The sequence below is a fragment of the Topomyia yanbarensis genome, chromosome 1 (assembly GCF_030247195.1).
Source record: "Topomyia yanbarensis strain Yona2022 chromosome 1, ASM3024719v1, whole genome shotgun sequence".
NCBI lineage: Eukaryota > Metazoa > Arthropoda > Insecta > Diptera > Culicidae > Topomyia > Topomyia yanbarensis.
This window is the reverse complement of record NC_080670.1, coordinates 201485913-201503563: the sequence shown is the minus strand read 5'-3', so window position 1 is coordinate 201503563 and position 17651 is coordinate 201485913. Positions and strand designations below refer to the sequence as shown.

Below are 17651 nucleotides of genomic sequence, written 5' to 3'. Positions count from 1 at the left end.
GGCTTCCTCCATCTTCTCAAAGTTTCGTGCAATAATATCAACGTCATCGGCGAAGCCAAGTAGCTGAACGGACTTTGTGAAAATCGTACCACTCGTGTCGATCCCTGCTCTTCTTATTACACCTTCCAGCGCGATGTTGAATAACAGACACGAGAGACCATCACCTTGCCGTAACCCTCTGCGTGATTCGAAGGGACTCGAGAGCGTCCCTGTGACACGTACTACGCACATCACCCGATCCATCGTCGCCTTCACTAATCGCGTCAGTTTGTCCGGGAATCCGTACTCGTGCATAATCTGCCATAGCTGATCTCGATCGATAGTGTCGTATGCGGCTTTGAAGTCGATGAACAAATGATGTGTGGGCACATTGTACTCGCGGCATTTCTGCAGTACTTGACGAAGGGCGAACACCTGGTCCGTGGTAGATCGTTCGCTCATGAAACCCGCCTGGTACTGCCCCACGAACTCTTGCAATTGGTGATAGTCGACGGCATAGTATTTGGGAGAGTACCTTGTAGGCGGCGTTCAGCAGGGTGATTGCTCGGTAATTGCAGCAATCCAGCTTGTCGCCCTTTTTGTAGATAGGACACACGACATCTTCCATCCACTCCTCCGGTAAAATCTCCTCCTCCCAAATCTTGGTAATCACCCAGTGCAGTGCTTTAGCCAGTGGCTCGCCACCGTGTTTTAGTAGCTCGCTTGGTATTTGGTCAACCCCAGCGGCTTTATTATTTTTGAGCCGGCTAATCTCCTCCTGGATTTCTTGGAGATCCGGAGCCGGTAGTGTAATGTCTTCCGCGCGCGCTCCCAGGTGCGTTACCGTGCCATCCTCGTCGTTTGCTGCATCGCCGTTCAGGTGTTCTTCGTAGTGCTGCCGCCACCTCTGGATCACCTCACACTGGTCCGTGAGAAGATTCCCGTTTGTATCTCTGCACATGTCGGCCTGTGGTACGTGGCCCCTGCGCGAGCGGTTCAACTTCTCGTAGAATTTCCGTGTGTCTTTAGCGCGGTACAGCTGCTCCATCGCTTCGCGATCTCGGTCTTCCTGCTGGCGCTTTTTGGTCCGGAAAACCGAGTTCTGCCTGTTCCGTGCCTGTTTATATCGCGCCTCGTTCGCCCTCGTGCGGTGTTGCAGCATTCTCGCCCATGCTGCATTCTTCTCTTCGACTAACTGCTCGCATTCGCCGTCGTACCAGTCGCTTCTTCGGTCCGAGTAGTTCGAATCGAGGAAACGGCGCCGGGTTGCTGTTTGGAAGTATCTCCATCAGCTTAGGTAAATAACGTTGTTTAACTTTTATGTGGAGGTATTAGCAGGGAAAAAGAGAGAATTTCAGTGGTTATCTTTTCGGACAGTTCTAGATTCAGATAGGAAACATAAACCCACAATTTGTTATTAATGATTGACTATTTAGCTCATTCAGCTGTATTTATTCCTTATCAGTAGTGAATATCAAATATAAAAATGTGATTAAAAAAGAGGGAATTTGCACTTAACGCCTAAAGGGTATAGAAAACGACACTGGTTTCAACAGATTGTATGCCACTGCGGTTATATCACGGTCACTGAGGGACAGAGGGGGAACATCGAACAGATTTCTGCAATCCCGCGCGACAAACACAAGCCGAGACTCGAGAGGAATCGATTCATAAAATTATTTATTGTAATTCAGTTCTCAGAACGATTTTTGGCAGGTTTTCCATAATATAACGATTCTACTGAAACGATGCTTAATAGTAAGTCCACGATACGTTCAGTTTAACTTCCCAGCAACGGTCGGGCCAAAAAAGAACAAAATTGGGATGATCGATGAAATAAAACGCTTCGCATAGACATCGATGCCAAAAAAAACCTGGATGGGACGACGATCCAGCAACGAACAAAAACAGACTAAAAAACGCGCGGAACACTTCCCGCCCCGGTAAGACTACGACGACGGTGCTGGCGTGACTCGCTGCTGACCAGCAACGTTGTACTCGGAAATATTCATTAAACTGATACGACCATCAAGGGACGCCAGACTGTCGTTGGTAGCTGCTGCTGCTGACGTTCCTTCTCTGTAACGGAATAGTTTTGACACCGAACTGACCGGGGTTCCTGTTGGTGACGCGGTCCCATAGGAATGGTACTCGTCAGTACCGCTGACGTCTGCCATCGTTGGAGTGTTATCGAGAGCCGGACCACCAACGCGCCAGCGCATTTTCGGCGGTTTGATGCAGAGTCTGGAATGTTTCGTGTTCGAGTTAATAGATATAGAATCAGAATAGACAGTCAGTTACCTTTGTCTCAGTTCATCCGGTAGTTTGGTCATCGCCGTCCGCCACTCGTGAACGTACGGGTACTGTTCTGAATCTATCACTAGTTTTTCAATCACCTTCAGCACGTCCACGTCCTGTTTGCTGGGTTCTAAACCCTCGATGAAGTTCGTGAACGGTTTATCGTCGGCTTCGCCAACATCACCGTTACTGTCAAGAAATTTGTCCTCCCGATCGCCGCCGGCCACGCCGTCATCAGTGGACACTGTGCTCAGGTCTGACGCGGTGTTTTGCAGTTGGAAAAAGAACGATGGACTCGAGGGTGGCGTTTCGTAGCTAACATTCGGATCGTCCCCATCCGAATCGGTGTCCAGTTCGGAGTCGCTGCAGCTCTGAAATGAAATAATTGGCTTAACTAGTGGTTGAACGAACGGTGTTTAATTTTCTTACGAAATACTCCTCATCCTCGTCATCGGAATTGTCAGCGATTAGCGTCACTGGATTTCGATAGGAGCCGAAATTCGAGCTGGTCACCGATATTGGACTAGAACTGGGCTGATGGTTGACGTCTTCCTGTGAGAAAATCGATTGTGTCTGACCACCACCAAAACCGACGACGGCTTTTTTCCTCTGCTCCCGACGTTTATTCAACCGTTCCATGCTACCCTTTTTGGCGTACACCCCGTCGATTCGACAGTTACAACTGTGTACCAACGGATCCTCGGTCCACGTTCGACTGCAGCTAGCCTCGGTTTGCGATTCACTCTGACCGCAGTCGTTCATCAGTTCGGTTTTCTTGAAGATGTAAAAGTCCAGGAAGTTCTGCAGACAAATCAAACTGTCGTGCAGATCGGGATACTTGCGAGCAGAGTTCACCTCCCGGCTCTTGTCCAACAGGACCTTCAGACGGTGGATCTACGAGACAAGAGTTTCGTTTGTTAACTGTTAATCTAATTGATCGCAAACTTACCACCCCCTGGGCCGTCTCCTTCTGCAGTTCGATGTTGATCACGATGAGCTGCGCATACCGGGAGTGCACCTTACTGAAATCGATCGTCCCGAATGCCGCATCCTTCCGGTAGTTGTCGACCATCGTGTTCAGCTTTCGGACGCAATCGACCACTGCCTGCTGGAAGAAGGCCGCAAAATCCATCGTCATCGTCGTACTGCTCTCATCCAGGTTCTTCACGAATCGTTTGGCGAACACTTGCAGTGAGTTGTACAGGCACAGGTACGGATTGGTGATTTGCGAATGGATCGGAGTCGATTCCACCGGTAGAGGAGGATTTCTGAAGCTAGCGGCGGCAGTCACCAGTGGAGAAGGCTTGAGGTTTTCTTTGAGCTGCATCCGTTCCATCGCTCCGCAGATGGAACCGAGACTGTCGTTGGCTTTGCTCTCGACAGCAACGGATCCCAGTATGCGGTTCGGAAGACTGTCTTTGTCCTTATCCAAATTGTTAGATTCTAGTTGACGCTGTTGGAGATAGTTTTCGAACAGTCTCAAGCCATCGTTGCTTTTCAGATCAGCAAAAGTCCCCAAGAAATTCCAGTACTCGTTCCAACCAACTTCATGATCTTCGGCCAAATTCCGACCAATAATTTCAAGACCCTTTTCCGTGTCCGTCAGACGTAGCTTCCGTTCCTTGAAGGAAGGCGATTCGGTAATATTTGTGCCCTCGTAGAACGAGTTGTTCTCGTCGCAAAAATAACTAAAATTTGCATCTCCATTCCCGACGGATTTATCCCCCGCCTCAAGCTCATTAAACCCTTCCTGGGTGTCGTTCCCAGCATCCAAATTATCATCGTCATCGTCGTAAATGGTTGCAAAAGAATTTTGCAGCCGTTCCCTGTACTTTCGAAACAGGAAATTTCCCGCCTCGCCGCCACCTTTTTTCACCGGGCTCATCCGAACTCCGAAACTACCTCCGGCCAATCGAAACGATCGGACCCCACCACCCATCACCAGATTATTCCCGTTCCTTTCATCCTCGTGCCGCTTTTCCTCCAACTCTTCCAAATCGGCATCCTCCTGAACGACCTCAATGTCAAAGTTGTTGTTGATGGAATTGCTTCGTTCCTGTTCCTCCTGTTCGAGTGCCGATTCGAACGAACGGTTCGGAAAAAGTGACCGTCGACCACCGACACGTTTGTTGGCAATGGGTGTCGATGACAGCGGACTCAGTGTGTTACCACCGGTGACGGAAATCGGAATTTTGCTAGAACTAAACGCCTTCACCGGTGAAATGAACCGAGGCGACGGAATTAACCGAGGCGGAGTCTTCCAACGTTTACAAAACACTTTGGCCTTTTCCTTATCCATCGGTCCGGCGAACGCCTTAATTTCCAACTTCGGACTAAACTTGTCCTTTGCCTCCAAATTCGGCGGATTGGAAAGCGTGAAAGGTTCACCAACCACTGGCGGAGTGCTGTTGTCCACGGCACGTATAACCGGCACGAAGAAACGCTCCTGTAGCAGATCCTCAATCGACTTTCGTATCTCCGGCGTATTATTTTTACTTTTAGCTCTGGTGCAAATAATCTGCAAACAGAATGAAACAGTAATAAAAATTTCTATTTTCAACATCACCAAAAAAAACTCACATCCTTCGGCAGCTGCCCGTCCGAGTTCCGGGTCATCTTACACTGCGGGTAGGAAATCAACACCTCCACGACACCGACGGCACCAAACTTGGCCGCAAAATGAAGCGGCGTTTCGCTGCGGCTTTTGTCCGGCATGTTCAGATACAGATCCAGCAGAATCGCGCTGACCTCATCGGTCGAAGGGTTCCGCTGTCCGTGCAGAAACTCGATAAAGCTCGGATTTTCGATCGTCTGCAGTATCAGCTTGCACATATCGGTGCTGGCTTCCATGGCGGCCACGTGTAGTGCATTGTAGCGGGGACCCTCCTTCAGGATGGTAGGCATATCACCCGAACTGACCAGATAGCGAGGGTTCAGCTGAATGATGCTGCGTGCCTTGTCCAGTTCATTCTTCTCGATTATCTTTCGAAATGCTACCAGCTCCTGGCTTTTCGGTGCCTTGAAGGGAGTCTTTTCCACTTTGAGCTTCGATTGAGAACTGTTTGGAGCTGAAAAAAAAAACTTATTAATCACAGGCATTTTGTCAGGACTAGTACACCTACACTTCGGCGTAGCAGTCTGCACTAGATCGGAGGGACCGCTAAGGTAGAAATACACTGCTTCCTCACTGGTGCGAAATGCTTTCAGCCGGGCTTCCTTGTGCGATTTGAGCACCTTCAGTGCTTCATCCTTATCATTGTAAAAACTTTTTATCGCTGAAAATAAACATTTTTAGGGAAACTATTAATAAGACCATCATCCCAATACTAGGTTAGAATTACTTACACAATTCGGGATCCTTGTACGGGAGATAAATTGCGTAGAACTCCATGTTGTGCTATTTTCCCTTTTTTCTCATTTAACAGAAATAGTTATTTCGACACTCTAGTCCAGATTTTCCGCCAGGGGCAGCATCCGCAGCCACGTTCAAGTTTTTCCACGTACGGTCGTGAAACAAGAGAAATCGACAAAGAAAAACAAATATGGCAGGAATTTTCCCCACAATCTCCGGCCGATGATAGCGACCGGGCACGGTTCGGCGAACCACGTAACCGAACACTATTCTTACTTTCTGCGTTTTTTCACTTTAAATGGTACACGAATCGCACTATCGAAAACTAATCAAATTCTTCCTTTTTCGTTGCAAAAAATCGGAGCTCAGATAATCGCAGCAGCCGTGTTTGCGTCGTTGCCTTGCAGTGAGACGGATGAGGCGAAGGCGACTCGCGACTGCGAAAAGAAGAAAGACAATCAAAATTCAACAACAAAAAAAGCTTTTTTTCGGGAAAACGTTAACGTCAGAGTGCTAAGCGAGTCACGCATTAAAAGGGTAAGTGCACGGTACCGAAAAAGTACTCAATATGGTTACTTAAAAACTTAATCCCAGTAAACAAAAAGGCGGCTAGGCGGGTTTAAATACATGCTGGGGAGCGAATATAATTAATGTCTTTGTACAAGTACTTAAAGTACCCCAAAGTCGATTTTTTGGCAGACGAAATCGGTTTCCGTCGGTAAAATTGACCGATCCTTCTACCGACGAATAAATCGATTGTTGCATCGTCTTTTACGATTGTTTTTAAAGGGCGTCCCTCGATGCGAAGCTGTACGAAATCGACCTTCGAAAACACACCAAATCGATAGAATAAAAGCGACGAAATACTGTGTTGAGCATTTTATTTGTGGATTGAGCATTTTCTTTTCTTCCTTGTACCTTTTTGGCATCGCGTCGTCTTTGGGCGTAGACACGACCTTTCGCTTGCTGTACCATAGCGGCAAACAGCTTGTCGGAAGTAAAGGTTACGTTTTCTGAAAACATTTAAATTAAAAGTAAAACTTTCGTAGAAAGCAGACTGGCTCACCGATAATATGTTTGATGAAATTCAAATTTCTTATTTCTTCGATGGAACCCCGATGTTACTTCATCAGAGATTACCGCACGTAACCATTCTTCCTTCTTGGCACTGTTGACGACATAGGCTATTTCCTGTTTTAGATTTTCCGTTTGCCCTGGGCTAAGAATTTTTTGAGATGCTGCAGCAATTTCCTCATTTGCTCGGATGGGGAATGTTCCCTTTTCCGGCGCTTTCGCATTTTGTTTCATGAACTCCTTTAGCTTCCCTAGATGATCATAACACTGTGCCAGAAGATTCCGGGCAAGGAGCTTTTATTTTCAGGTGATACGATCCTCGAAGTCGCCGATCAGCCATGATGGTTCTAGAAACGACAGCTAACAACATTGTTTACTACATCTCCATGCATGTTTGCTTGGATTTCAGTATGTAAACAAAGTTGTTCGCTGTCATTTTCCTTCCCCGTAGCATGCTGCACGCATACCTCACTCCTCAAAGCTGCCAAAGACGAACCACCTTAGAACTCTAAGCACCTTGATTCCGGGTGGCTCGCAGATGCGCTTGCATGTCTCGTTCCTGTTGTTCCACTGACGAAAGAAAGCTCTTATTACAAATGATCAGTATAACATGAATCAATATGCTTACCTCTATCGATTCTCGAATGAAGTCGAGCGAATTCTTTCTCCAAATATTTTCGAACGCTTATGTGGTAGCTCATCTTGATTTTTTCTCTAATAAAATAATGTATACATAGCATAAACATGCTTAGGTAGAGTTAATCGTATCGTAAATGCAACAATATTATTAGAAAACTATCATTGACATTAGCTTTTCACCCAAACTGCTTAGATCTGCAAACTGATCTTCCTCTTCCATCTTCGTAGCAAACCATACACCAATTTCCATAGAATAAATCGGCTTTCGGAAAAATGGACGCAATCCCGAAAATTCTCGAAATACTATTCCGCTACGACCCTCGATATCTGCGAACCAGATCACCTTTGCTGGAGTTCCACCAATCAATACCCAGTCATCTTTTGTATTAGCACTAATCGTGATGTTATTAAAATAACAAGAACGATACGCAAAGCCACAGCCAAATAAACTTTTAGCTTGAATTTTACGAAAAATTGCTTTTGAAGCGCATTTTTCTCGGCTAGTTTATTTTGTTCAACTATTCGCTTATGGAGCTGCTGTAGAAGTTGATGGTTCTTCGATAGGTTTCGTTTAAGCTCTTGCATAAAGTTTTCATATCTGAAAGCGCTTATGGATGGAAGATTTTCGTATAGTTCAACATAATCGGGCAGATGGAGTAGAACATGCACGTTATGTGTGAGGATATTTTACCCGTAAAACCTAGAAAACTCTTGCACAAACTCCCGTAAAAAGTTCCGAGCCAATTATATCTGCTTGGTAGTAGGAGTTCTCATGGACAGCAACCGAAGAGCGCAATAATACAGTAAGAAATGCTCGTGCTGCTCTTTCTCATGAAACTGTTTGGTGATTAGGATACCTGCATAAGAATCAAATAATCGAAATTCTGTTGCTTTGAAATGTGGAAATTTCGGACCTTGAGCAAATTCTTGTGGAATGAAAGCTCCCAGATCAGAGTAGAACCGTCCAGCTTGTTCTCGGGCAGACTTATGTAATCTCTGGCCTGAGTAACACGTTTTTTTTAGTTTCCCCAACATACTCTCCACCAACTTTTTTGGAACACCACTCTTTCAAACCTGAATAACATCCAATGACAAAGGGTGAGATATCCCGAACATCTGGAAAAGCAGCGAGAATTGGCCACAAACACCTGCCATTCTTTGCCATGGGAAGTCCATCAATATTGATATCGAGAATAATTTCCAGCATCGCTAAAACTAATGAATCTTGGGCGAAATTGTAAATAGTAATACCGAAGTTAATATATTCACCGGGTGCAACTTTTTTCGGAACTACTTTATCCATTGGAGTTTCCAGTAACGTAGAACGACACTTCGACACGTCCAGAATATTATTGATATTGAACAAACACTTTGTGGTTTCGACGAATAGTAGTTTTCTCCACTGATGTGTCCAACATTTTTTCACTATCATTAACACCGCATTCAATTTCAGCACTCACTTCCAAATACTGTTCGAATGAATTTTCATTTGAGATTCCGGATGTGCAAGGCTCATTGCTTTCGGATCCGAACTCATCCGAATGATTTTCCGGATCATCAGAATCTATGCATTGCCGATAAATCTGGTCGTACTTGCTGAATCTCTCTACCTTTTTTCGATTTCTCCATATACTCCATCTACTAGACATTTTACGTGTTCCTAATCAAATATTATATTTCCACTTGCCTTATACTTTGCACAAATTCGCTGTTAACAATTCAAATAAAACTGTGAATATAAGCTCCAGCACTTGAACTATAATCTCAAATTAATCAGCATCAAGAAGCAATACTTTGTTTATCGATTCCTCTACTGAATTAATCATCTGCTAACGGAAACTGATCTAATCTGCCGAAGCTGGAACCAGCCGGAATTCCGGTTCATTTCTGGCTGAACTTTATTCGGATTGTAAATAATCCCCTTTACATTTCTACTCGGGCTACAGCCCAGTTAAACCCATTCCGGAACCGGTTCGGATTTCTGAATGGAGTCATTATGGATTCCAAATCAAACACTGCAAATAATCCGCACATTAGATTCAAGTGTTTAACACTTAATTTTGCCGCAACTGTCTTGACACTTAGAACTCATGTGTCAGACACTTAATAACGCACTTCTTTGAAAACACGTTAGATCCAATAAACGGCACACTTAAGTTTCAAATGCATGACGTATTCAAATTAAGTGTGCGACAAAAAAATATTGCATGAAATTCATATCGAATTTAAGTTGGCATCAACTTGAATATTAAATCATTTCCTATATAAAAGCCATGTGCAAAAATATTAATTTTTAAATGGGAGAACATTTGTATATCAATGACAATAAAGATTATTTGGTTTGGTTAAGTATTTTTTTTATTTGAATATAAAAATATATTATAATGATATACATTCTGTAAAATAAGATAATAAAATATTATTCTTACATATACGAATTTAAAAAAAATCATCATTACTTCGTCTCTTTTTGCATCCGATATAAATCATATAGCTGCAAAAAAAACAAGGAACATTGATTACATTATCTGCACACACATGCTAATATATCAATTATGCAAATAAATATTTTCAAGCATTAACTTACCATCCAAAACCTTCCAATTTTGCCATGCATTGAATTAGATATTTCTGCATGTTTTTACACTTAATGTCACCGAAATTGTCAAAAACATGGTTTACATGGGCGAAACATTTACTATTTAATAAGCTTACACTTACTATTTAAATGCGATAATATACGCCCTTGCCATCGGGTGACACACTTATATTTTAAGTGTTATTTTATTGAAGAGCAAAAGGAAAATATTTGAGTTTTCAGTGTGGTTTGAAAGTCAAATCTTATGAGTCGAATCTATTCGAAAACAAGTGTGCATTATTCACTGTTATGGGCAAAACATTTATGATCTAATACGCTGACTTTTAAATTTTAATTGCGATGACACTTAATGTTGCCGCAATTGTCAAAAACTTGGATGTCATGGTCAAAACATTTATGGTTTAATACGTTGACACTTAAAATTTAAAAGTGATTATAGTCGATCGTGTCATCGAGTGGCACACTTAAGTTTTAAGTGTAATTTCCTTCAAGGACAAAAGGAAAGTTCTTGATTTCTCAGTGTGGCTCGAAACTTAAAACTTATGTGTCAAATCTCTTTAAAAAAAAGTGTAGATTATTTGCAGTGAATGCAACAACTGATTCTGATTCGATTGGTTTCAGAATCGGTTGTTGCATTTGATTTGGAATCCATACTGACTCCATTCAGGATTCCGAATCAAATTCCGAATGGTTTGACCGGACGGGAAGGCGCATTTCCAATGAAACGCACAATATCTTAATTTTGTGTAATTTTTCGCAAGCGTGTGTGCAAAACGAAATCACTCATATTTTGTGCTAGTTCTTTTTTGTTCAGTGTATAGTAAGCCTCCAAAAACGTCACATTCGAACGCCATGATCTTTTCTGCCATGAAGTGAAAATTACCGATCGAAAAAAGTGGTGTTTCTCTTGCATTATTATAAGATTGCGTGATTTTGTGGTTTTATTCAAGTTTTACAACTCTTGATTAAAGGCAACGCGAATCGTAATGGATGAATCCGTTGAGATTAAGAAGGAAATTGAGTTTAGTGAAGTGGATCCAGACCGTGCCGGTGAATGTGGTGGCGTCGCCCTGCCAAAAGCTGATGGGGTGCCTTCAGCGACTCCATTACCAGCTGCGCTGGATTGTGTTGGCACTGTTTCTAAACCAAGGTATGAAGCCTTTATTTTTCTCTTATATTTTGTAATTTGTAGTTTTATTGCGTACGAAAATCTTTTAGTTTACACTACATCAGGTCAAGGAAAAATCGGTTAAAAAATTAAAATTTTGCAAACGTCAATAGGATAATTTCAAACGAATGTGGTTCGATCGAAGCAGGCTCGCGTTTGATTTTGCTGTCGTTTTCGAAAATGCAAATCACATTCGTTCGAAAAAGCGATCCATCCTAATCCACAAAGGATGGCTATAGTTAGAAAGAATTACACTTTTTTAAATTTATTTCTTACTTATCGAGTACTTTTTTCATTATCCCACTAGCATTCCGACGGAGCTGGGCGAAATAGAGCTAAAGTTTGAGGCAGAGCTGCCTAGTGTGATTGCCGGTAGCGATGCGCCGAAAGAAACGAAACCGGAGATTGAAGGTGAATTCAGTGGAGGAATTAAAAAAGAGGTTGTACCAGCAGGTCCACCAAGTAAAGATGGTGATGATGATGATGATTCAAGTGACAATTCCGGCGAGCAAAGGTAGGTGTTATTTTTGCTATTTCCATATTAACTTTTCGAAAGGACTACTAATTTTTGTATTGCTATTTTCTCTAAATTTGCTTAAATTTCAAAGTAGAATACATTTTATGTTGCTGCTACGAAGAGTAAAGATGTGGATTAACGAGTATATTTCAAATAATATTGCCATGCATCGGAATAATAAGCGAAACTATTTTTTTAAACAAAAATCTAGCCCTTTTGAAGAGTTAATATTGGTTTATCCTATGGGACCATTCATAAACCACGTAGACCGAAATTTTAGACATCAGTAGACTTTTACAAAAAATAACATTTTGCTAGGCCTTCAAAGATTCTGAAACCAGTACAAATTATAGCAAGAGAAACTTCAAACTGATATACTAATTAAATATTAATTGGTCGGTGTTAGGTCAGACCGGAATCGCAGCATCCTTTACATTATAATTGGAAAATAATTGTTGCCATTATTCTTGTTTATTGTTTCATATGTCAAATCTGGTAAAAGTGGAATGTAGATGAAGAAATTCTTTATCCAGTGCTATCAATAACTCATTTTTTGATGTTTTGTGACTTGGTCCGGTCTGACTTAACACCGACCAATTTTAATTACACTACTGCTTGATCTACCGTAATTATTAAATAATAACGGACCACATTTTCTTGTTAACATGCTACTTTGAATACAATTTTGAACTTTTAAAGATTGCCAACTAAAGACTGTCTCAGACGATATTTCGTGAGTGTAGGATTTTCACCATCAATGTCTTCCGCTGAGGGAAATTTTGGGACATCGTCTTTACAAGCGCCAATTTTGATTTTTCCCAGTATTTTTATGAGATTAAACTTGTATCTAAATAAACGCAAGAGACAGCAACGTGTCGTCCTGTTGTTTTGCCCATAAAAATTCACGGGGACTTTGGATAGAGTATTTCTTTAAAAAGTAGATCCCTAAATAGTGTACTAGATTCCTTGACCCGATGTATAGCTTAGCTAACAGGTTACCGTGCGACAAATAAATTACAATTACTAGTTTCGAAGGGTTCACATAAATACATCTAGCTGAGTTGACTGGTATTTCAAATAGAATACTTTTTAAATCTTATTTATAATTAATGCAAGAAGAACGGAAAATCAAAGTCTACATAGATTTTAAAAAACCTTCCCGTCGTAGACAAACGTAGACATTTGCTAGAACCCACCGCACTCCCCCATGAATCTACGTGGTTTATGGACGATCCTTTTTGGGCTGATAAATTTTACATCTACACCTGTCCCGTCATATTGGCTACGATTTGGATGTATCCTTCCGGACGGGTTTGCTCATTAGACTCACCGCGACATGTCTGCATCTCGAATGTGTTTTTGCAACAGTAGAAAAAATTGTTACTGTTGCTTGCTTGAAAACGGTGTCTGGTCGTTTGGACGACGCAGATTTTTTTTCCAGTAGTCAAGTGTCTGCGGAAATGTTATTAGAAAGGATTTCCTGTGTTGAATTAATAGCGCACACGAAAAAAGGCCTCATTGTTGGACAAATATTACTGCTCTTAAAATCAATGACTACAGTGTGAATAATTAGTGAAATTAACAAAGTATCTGTTCCGTTCTTTAGATTAATTTATTTCAATCATCAAATCTCGTTAGGATTGGTCCTTCGTCTAAGTCGGTGCCATGATATTTTTTAAGTTTTTATCACTAGACCACATACAGTGTGAAACCGCGCAAAAAATTCTGTCGCTGTGAGCGAACTTTTCGTGACTAGGATCGTGACAGCATACTCAGTGGTGGCTTTCAAATACGGAAAAATTAGCATCAGTGTACATGTGAGCGGAAAGTGAACCGAGAGCAAGCAAATCTTAAGGTAAGCAATCGTTCATGTTCATGTTTAAAAAGAAAATTAAGGGAAATTTCGTAACGTATCTGTTGTGGGGTATTGTCAGGGTTGAATGGGCGATAATTCTATCCTATGTAATAGGGCAAATCAATTCAAAATCGTGTATTGAGGTTCGAGACCGTACAGTAAAACATTGGCTTTCAATTGAAAAATTTCATTTTGGTCGATAGCTTTCTGTATGCAGAATTAATGAAATTTGGTTTTCTCGCCTGGTCTGAACAACGAAGTTAGAATTGATAGAATGAGCTTTGTCTGACCAATCCCATCGGTCATTTACTCTAGCAGAAATGCTCACAATACAGTATGTACGTATGATGGTCAGATAGCTACGTGGCTTCTCCTAACTTATGTTCCTAATTATTCACTCCGATTCTTAACTGTATCAACCCTAAAGAAACTCAATCTTAAACTTCGGCTAACTACCATAGTGTCGATTATTCCGAACCAAATCGTCTGCAGTCAGATTAGGTGGGGTAGGATAGTATTTTTCTCCGAGAAACATTATCTTCACATGCACTGGAAAGCGGATTGCACCAGCTCCGACAAGCTCCACCGTAATGAGTTATGTCGCATAACCGAACGAATAATTGTATCGTCAGATGAAACTTAATTAAAAGTGCATTGAAAGTCTGTTTTGATAGAAATAGGACATTTTCAACTACGGAAGTAGCGTCGTGTACTGAGTGGACACGAAATCGTCTTACAGGTTTTGTTCGAGTGGGATAATGACTTGCGTTTCATGATGGAAAAATCACAATTTTTCAGCTAATGGTTAACCTAGTTAGATGGACGGGAACATGTGCTTTATATAATTAGAATGCAGTGAAGACCCGTTTATATCAGCCCCTTGGTGAATTTTACGCTGATAAAACGAGGACATTGATAAAATCGGGTGATATATTTTTCTTTCTTTTTAAGAAACCGAAGATCTTAAAATATTCTTTTTTAGTCCCTAGATATAGCCTCATAACCTTTTTTGATTATCTAGTTTAAATTTCCCTTAGGAGGTCTATCAGTGCAAAATTAAAAAAAAAAATTTCCTATTTCGGCTCTCTAAGATAAGAAAAATATGCTCAAGAAAAGATTTACTCGAATTCAATTTGGTTCGTCTGCTAGAGCCTCTAAAACTACTAACTATCAATTTTCATATGAAGCTGACAAAATCTGGTCTTTACTGTATTCCCAATAGTTGATGGTGCGAGTTGTGGCCTTCGACTGGCATGCTCCACCCTTATTACTTCAGAGTATTTTTTTTTACTTCTAAAGAGTTATTCAAATTGCTCGAATGGTTGAGACGACTGGTAGACCCTTCTAGTTGTCGACTTTTTAACCTCGGGTTCAAAAGGAAAGGATGTAGGACTGGAAGCAAAAAACGACTTACAGAGTTACTTATTAAAACTCTTTAAAATGATATTTAAAACAAGATTTTTGCGCGGTCAACTCCGCTGCGAGCACCAGGATTAATTGGTAAGGTACCTTTCTTAAACTACGTAAAAACTTTTGGTGGAGGGGGAGTACAGCAAAATGTAACTTGTTATAACCGACCGATCGTGCTTCGAATGATCCTTCTGTCAACGCTGCGAAACATTAGTTTAGCTTCAGATCCGTGACTACCGATTTACAAATACTGCGGAAGAGACACGCCCACGCCTTCCGACCTTGAAACGCGCCCCATTAATATTTTTCGTCATAATGGTTCCGCTTCTGAGGTCAGTGACGGCAGACCAGTCACCTGTCTGCTATCCAAGGCGAGTATAATCTTATTTTTAAACCTGATGTTCCTGACAATTTCTCGCATTTCAGTTGTGCAGCTATACTACCAAAATGTACGTGGATGGAGGGCCAAAGTCGACACATTTTTGCTGGCGGCTTCGAAGGCTGAATACGACATAATCGTGCTAATCGAAACGTTGCTGAACGATTTTACGCAACTCTTTGGACATCAGTACGCCGGTCCACCTTGAACAGCCGTAAGACTTGATTATTGCAAATTTGTCGCAAAATACATTCAACGTCGGCGTTATATACTTGTCAGCCGACCGAAGATTAGACGCGGTAAGTATTGATGACCCCTTAGAATAAGTGGAATTAGAATCCTCCATATTTTTAGCTGCCATACTCCCGCGTTTGGCTTAACCGTTAGGTGTCCGTCGGGGTACTCGGGTACCTTTTTAGGTTTCAATTCATGAAATTCCAATGTTCCAATGCTTTTTTGTTAATAATATTGTTGATATGGTAAGCGGGAGTGAGGAGGGGCTCCTGATTTTTGTACCCACAAAACTGAAATGCCAATAACTAAGGAATTTTTTTTTGTGTTTTGGATTCAGGAACTCATCCATTTTAAGACTTGGCAAAAATGAATCGGTTTAATTCATTTGGTTCCCGGGAATCCGGATTTCCGGAAGCATGTTCCAGTGTTGGGACGCCATTTGTTGTGAATTTCAATGGAATACTGGCAATATAGGTATCAACATTCTTAGAATTGCATCAGCAGGCTGTACCTCGTGGTTTTAGAACCATTTGATGATTTGACGCCGGAACGGACATTTCGGAACAGGTTCCCGTGGGGCCATGAGTGGCCATTCCGGGGTCAAATTGTCGTATGGTCCCGTAACAATAAATAGAAGTCTTCCGAGACAATTCGAAGAGTTTTGATACTCATATTGCTAGGATATTATTAAAATTTACAAATCATACCTCAGTACTTGAACCTCACTCCGGAAAATCCGGATTACCAAGAACCAGATACATTCATCCAGTTAAATTTCGCAGAATCAAAAAGTGAGTTCTTGAATCCAAAACATCTAAAAGTGTCCAAATCGGTTAAAAAAGCCATAGTTGTGAGGTTATCAATTTGCTGGTACCCGGGTACTCTAATTGGCCTGTTAAAGGCGTTCGATCCAATCGGGTGTAGGAGTAGTTTGTATATGAGGATTCGATTACAGAACCTCAGCGGCTCTATGCCGTCTCGGTTCCTTGCCCAGTTATTAGAGATGCTTTGGGAAAACAAAATGTTGGGAACCGCTGTGCACAGGCACAGTCCAATTGTTCGAGCTGTTCAAGGAAGATTTTTGTGTGTATGTGCCGGCTCACAAAGGGGAAATAGATGGCGTGGTCAACGATGAAAGTTTGACATGAGAACATTTGCTGGAATATGTGGTTGGCTGTTGTAAGGATCCCTTACTCGCGATCGTTTTTTTCGAGGGCTGAATTACAGAATTAACATTTCCGCGATAACAGGCATTCATGTTGTCGTTTGTCAAGTAACAATCAAAGCTAAATACGCTTCTCCATCGTATTGGACTTGAAGAGAAGTCTCTGCCCCTGCGGCGATGACTCACGACATCGAACTCGTTGTCTGGTCATGTGCCGAGTATTGTGACATCAGCTCTCTTCGGGCCCCAGGAAGACCATGTTGCATATTCGTAATATCCTGGTACGTTCTTCATCAAATGTCCCTCGTACGTACACTCTTAAAACCCATTAATATAAACATTTAATTCTCATTCATCTTATTTCTCACTCTCAGAAGTACTCCCTTCCGCCTGTACCGAATTGATTGGCCATCCAAAGGGTACCGCTATCTGCTTACAATCGACGATAGATTTTCACGTTGGCCAGAAGCGGTACCGCTTCCAGAATATGGCGACGCGAACGGTAGCAATGGCTTTGCATCCGGAATGCATTTCACGATATGATATTACCAGAAACAATCATCACTGATCAGGGCGGGCCGTAAGTTCGAATCAGAAGTGTTCCAGGAGTTGACGCATCTGCTTGGAGTACATCATAACACTTACCATCAGCATTTCGAGAAGATTTCCGATGTTCGGCAGCTGAGCTCGTGTTCGGACAACAACTAACAGTATCCGGAGAATTCTACGATTCATCGGTACAAAATGTGGATCGTACGGAATTTGCGTAAGTCATCAAACGGTTTTCGGATTTGAAAGCATCAAAAGAGCGTTCGGCATTCCAAGGAGTGAGTCTATAAATCCAAGACTAAAGGAACGAATTGATGCAAAAAATCGAACAAAGAGCCGTATGAGGTAGTAAAGCGAAGCGACAAATATTTTTAAATCATAGTATCCGGTAAGAACCTAACTAGCTTCAGTCAAATGAGTGAAATGTGTGATC

At 41.9% G+C, this 17651-nt stretch overlaps 2 protein-coding genes across 20 annotated transcripts in view; one reads left to right on the top strand and one right to left on the bottom strand.

The window, feature by feature from the left end:
* Nucleotides 1–1389: 1389 nt before the first annotated feature.
* Nucleotides 1390–6066, bottom strand: LOC131687825 (ankyrin repeat and LEM domain-containing protein 2 homolog). Its single transcript, XM_058971915.1, has 7 exons — nt 5623–6066; nt 5400–5552; nt 4858–5345; nt 3227–4795; nt 2707–3171; nt 2281–2648; nt 1390–2223 (listed from the first exon to the last, which is right to left on the bottom strand). Exons 1-7 carry the CDS (start codon nt 5666–5668, stop codon nt 1929–1931), a joined length of 3384 nt encoding a protein of 1127 aa, XP_058827898.1. The 5' UTR covers nt 5669–6066; the 3' UTR covers nt 1390–1928.
* A 4701-nt stretch (nt 6067–10767) lies between these two features.
* The window catches only part of LOC131687977 (zinc finger protein OZF-like), a 220908-nt gene continuing 214024 nt past the window's right edge, over nt 10768–17651 (top strand). For all 19 annotated transcript variants that reach the window (XM_058972107.1, XM_058972211.1, XM_058972138.1 and 16 more), the window contains exons 1-2: nt 10768–11091; nt 11417–11623. In XM_058972107.1, the coding sequence (XP_058828090.1) occupies nt 10928–11091; nt 11417–11623 (371 nt within the window). In that variant the 5' untranslated portion in view covers nt 10768–10927. The remainder of the gene's footprint in view (nt 11092–11416; nt 11624–17651) is intronic.

Coding starts and splice junctions, on each gene's coding strand:
- LOC131687825 (XM_058971915.1), bottom strand. CDS start 5,668: ATGGAGTTCTACGCAATTTATCTCCCGTACAAGGATCCCGAATTGT. Junction 5,553..5,622: donor GTACAAGGATCCCGAATTGT/GTAAGTAATTCT, acceptor GTTTATTTTCAG/CGATAAAAAGTTTTTACAAT. Junction 2,649..2,706: donor ACGAGGATGAGGAGTATTTC/GTAAGAAAATTA, acceptor ATTTCATTTCAG/AGCTGCAGCGACTCCGAACT.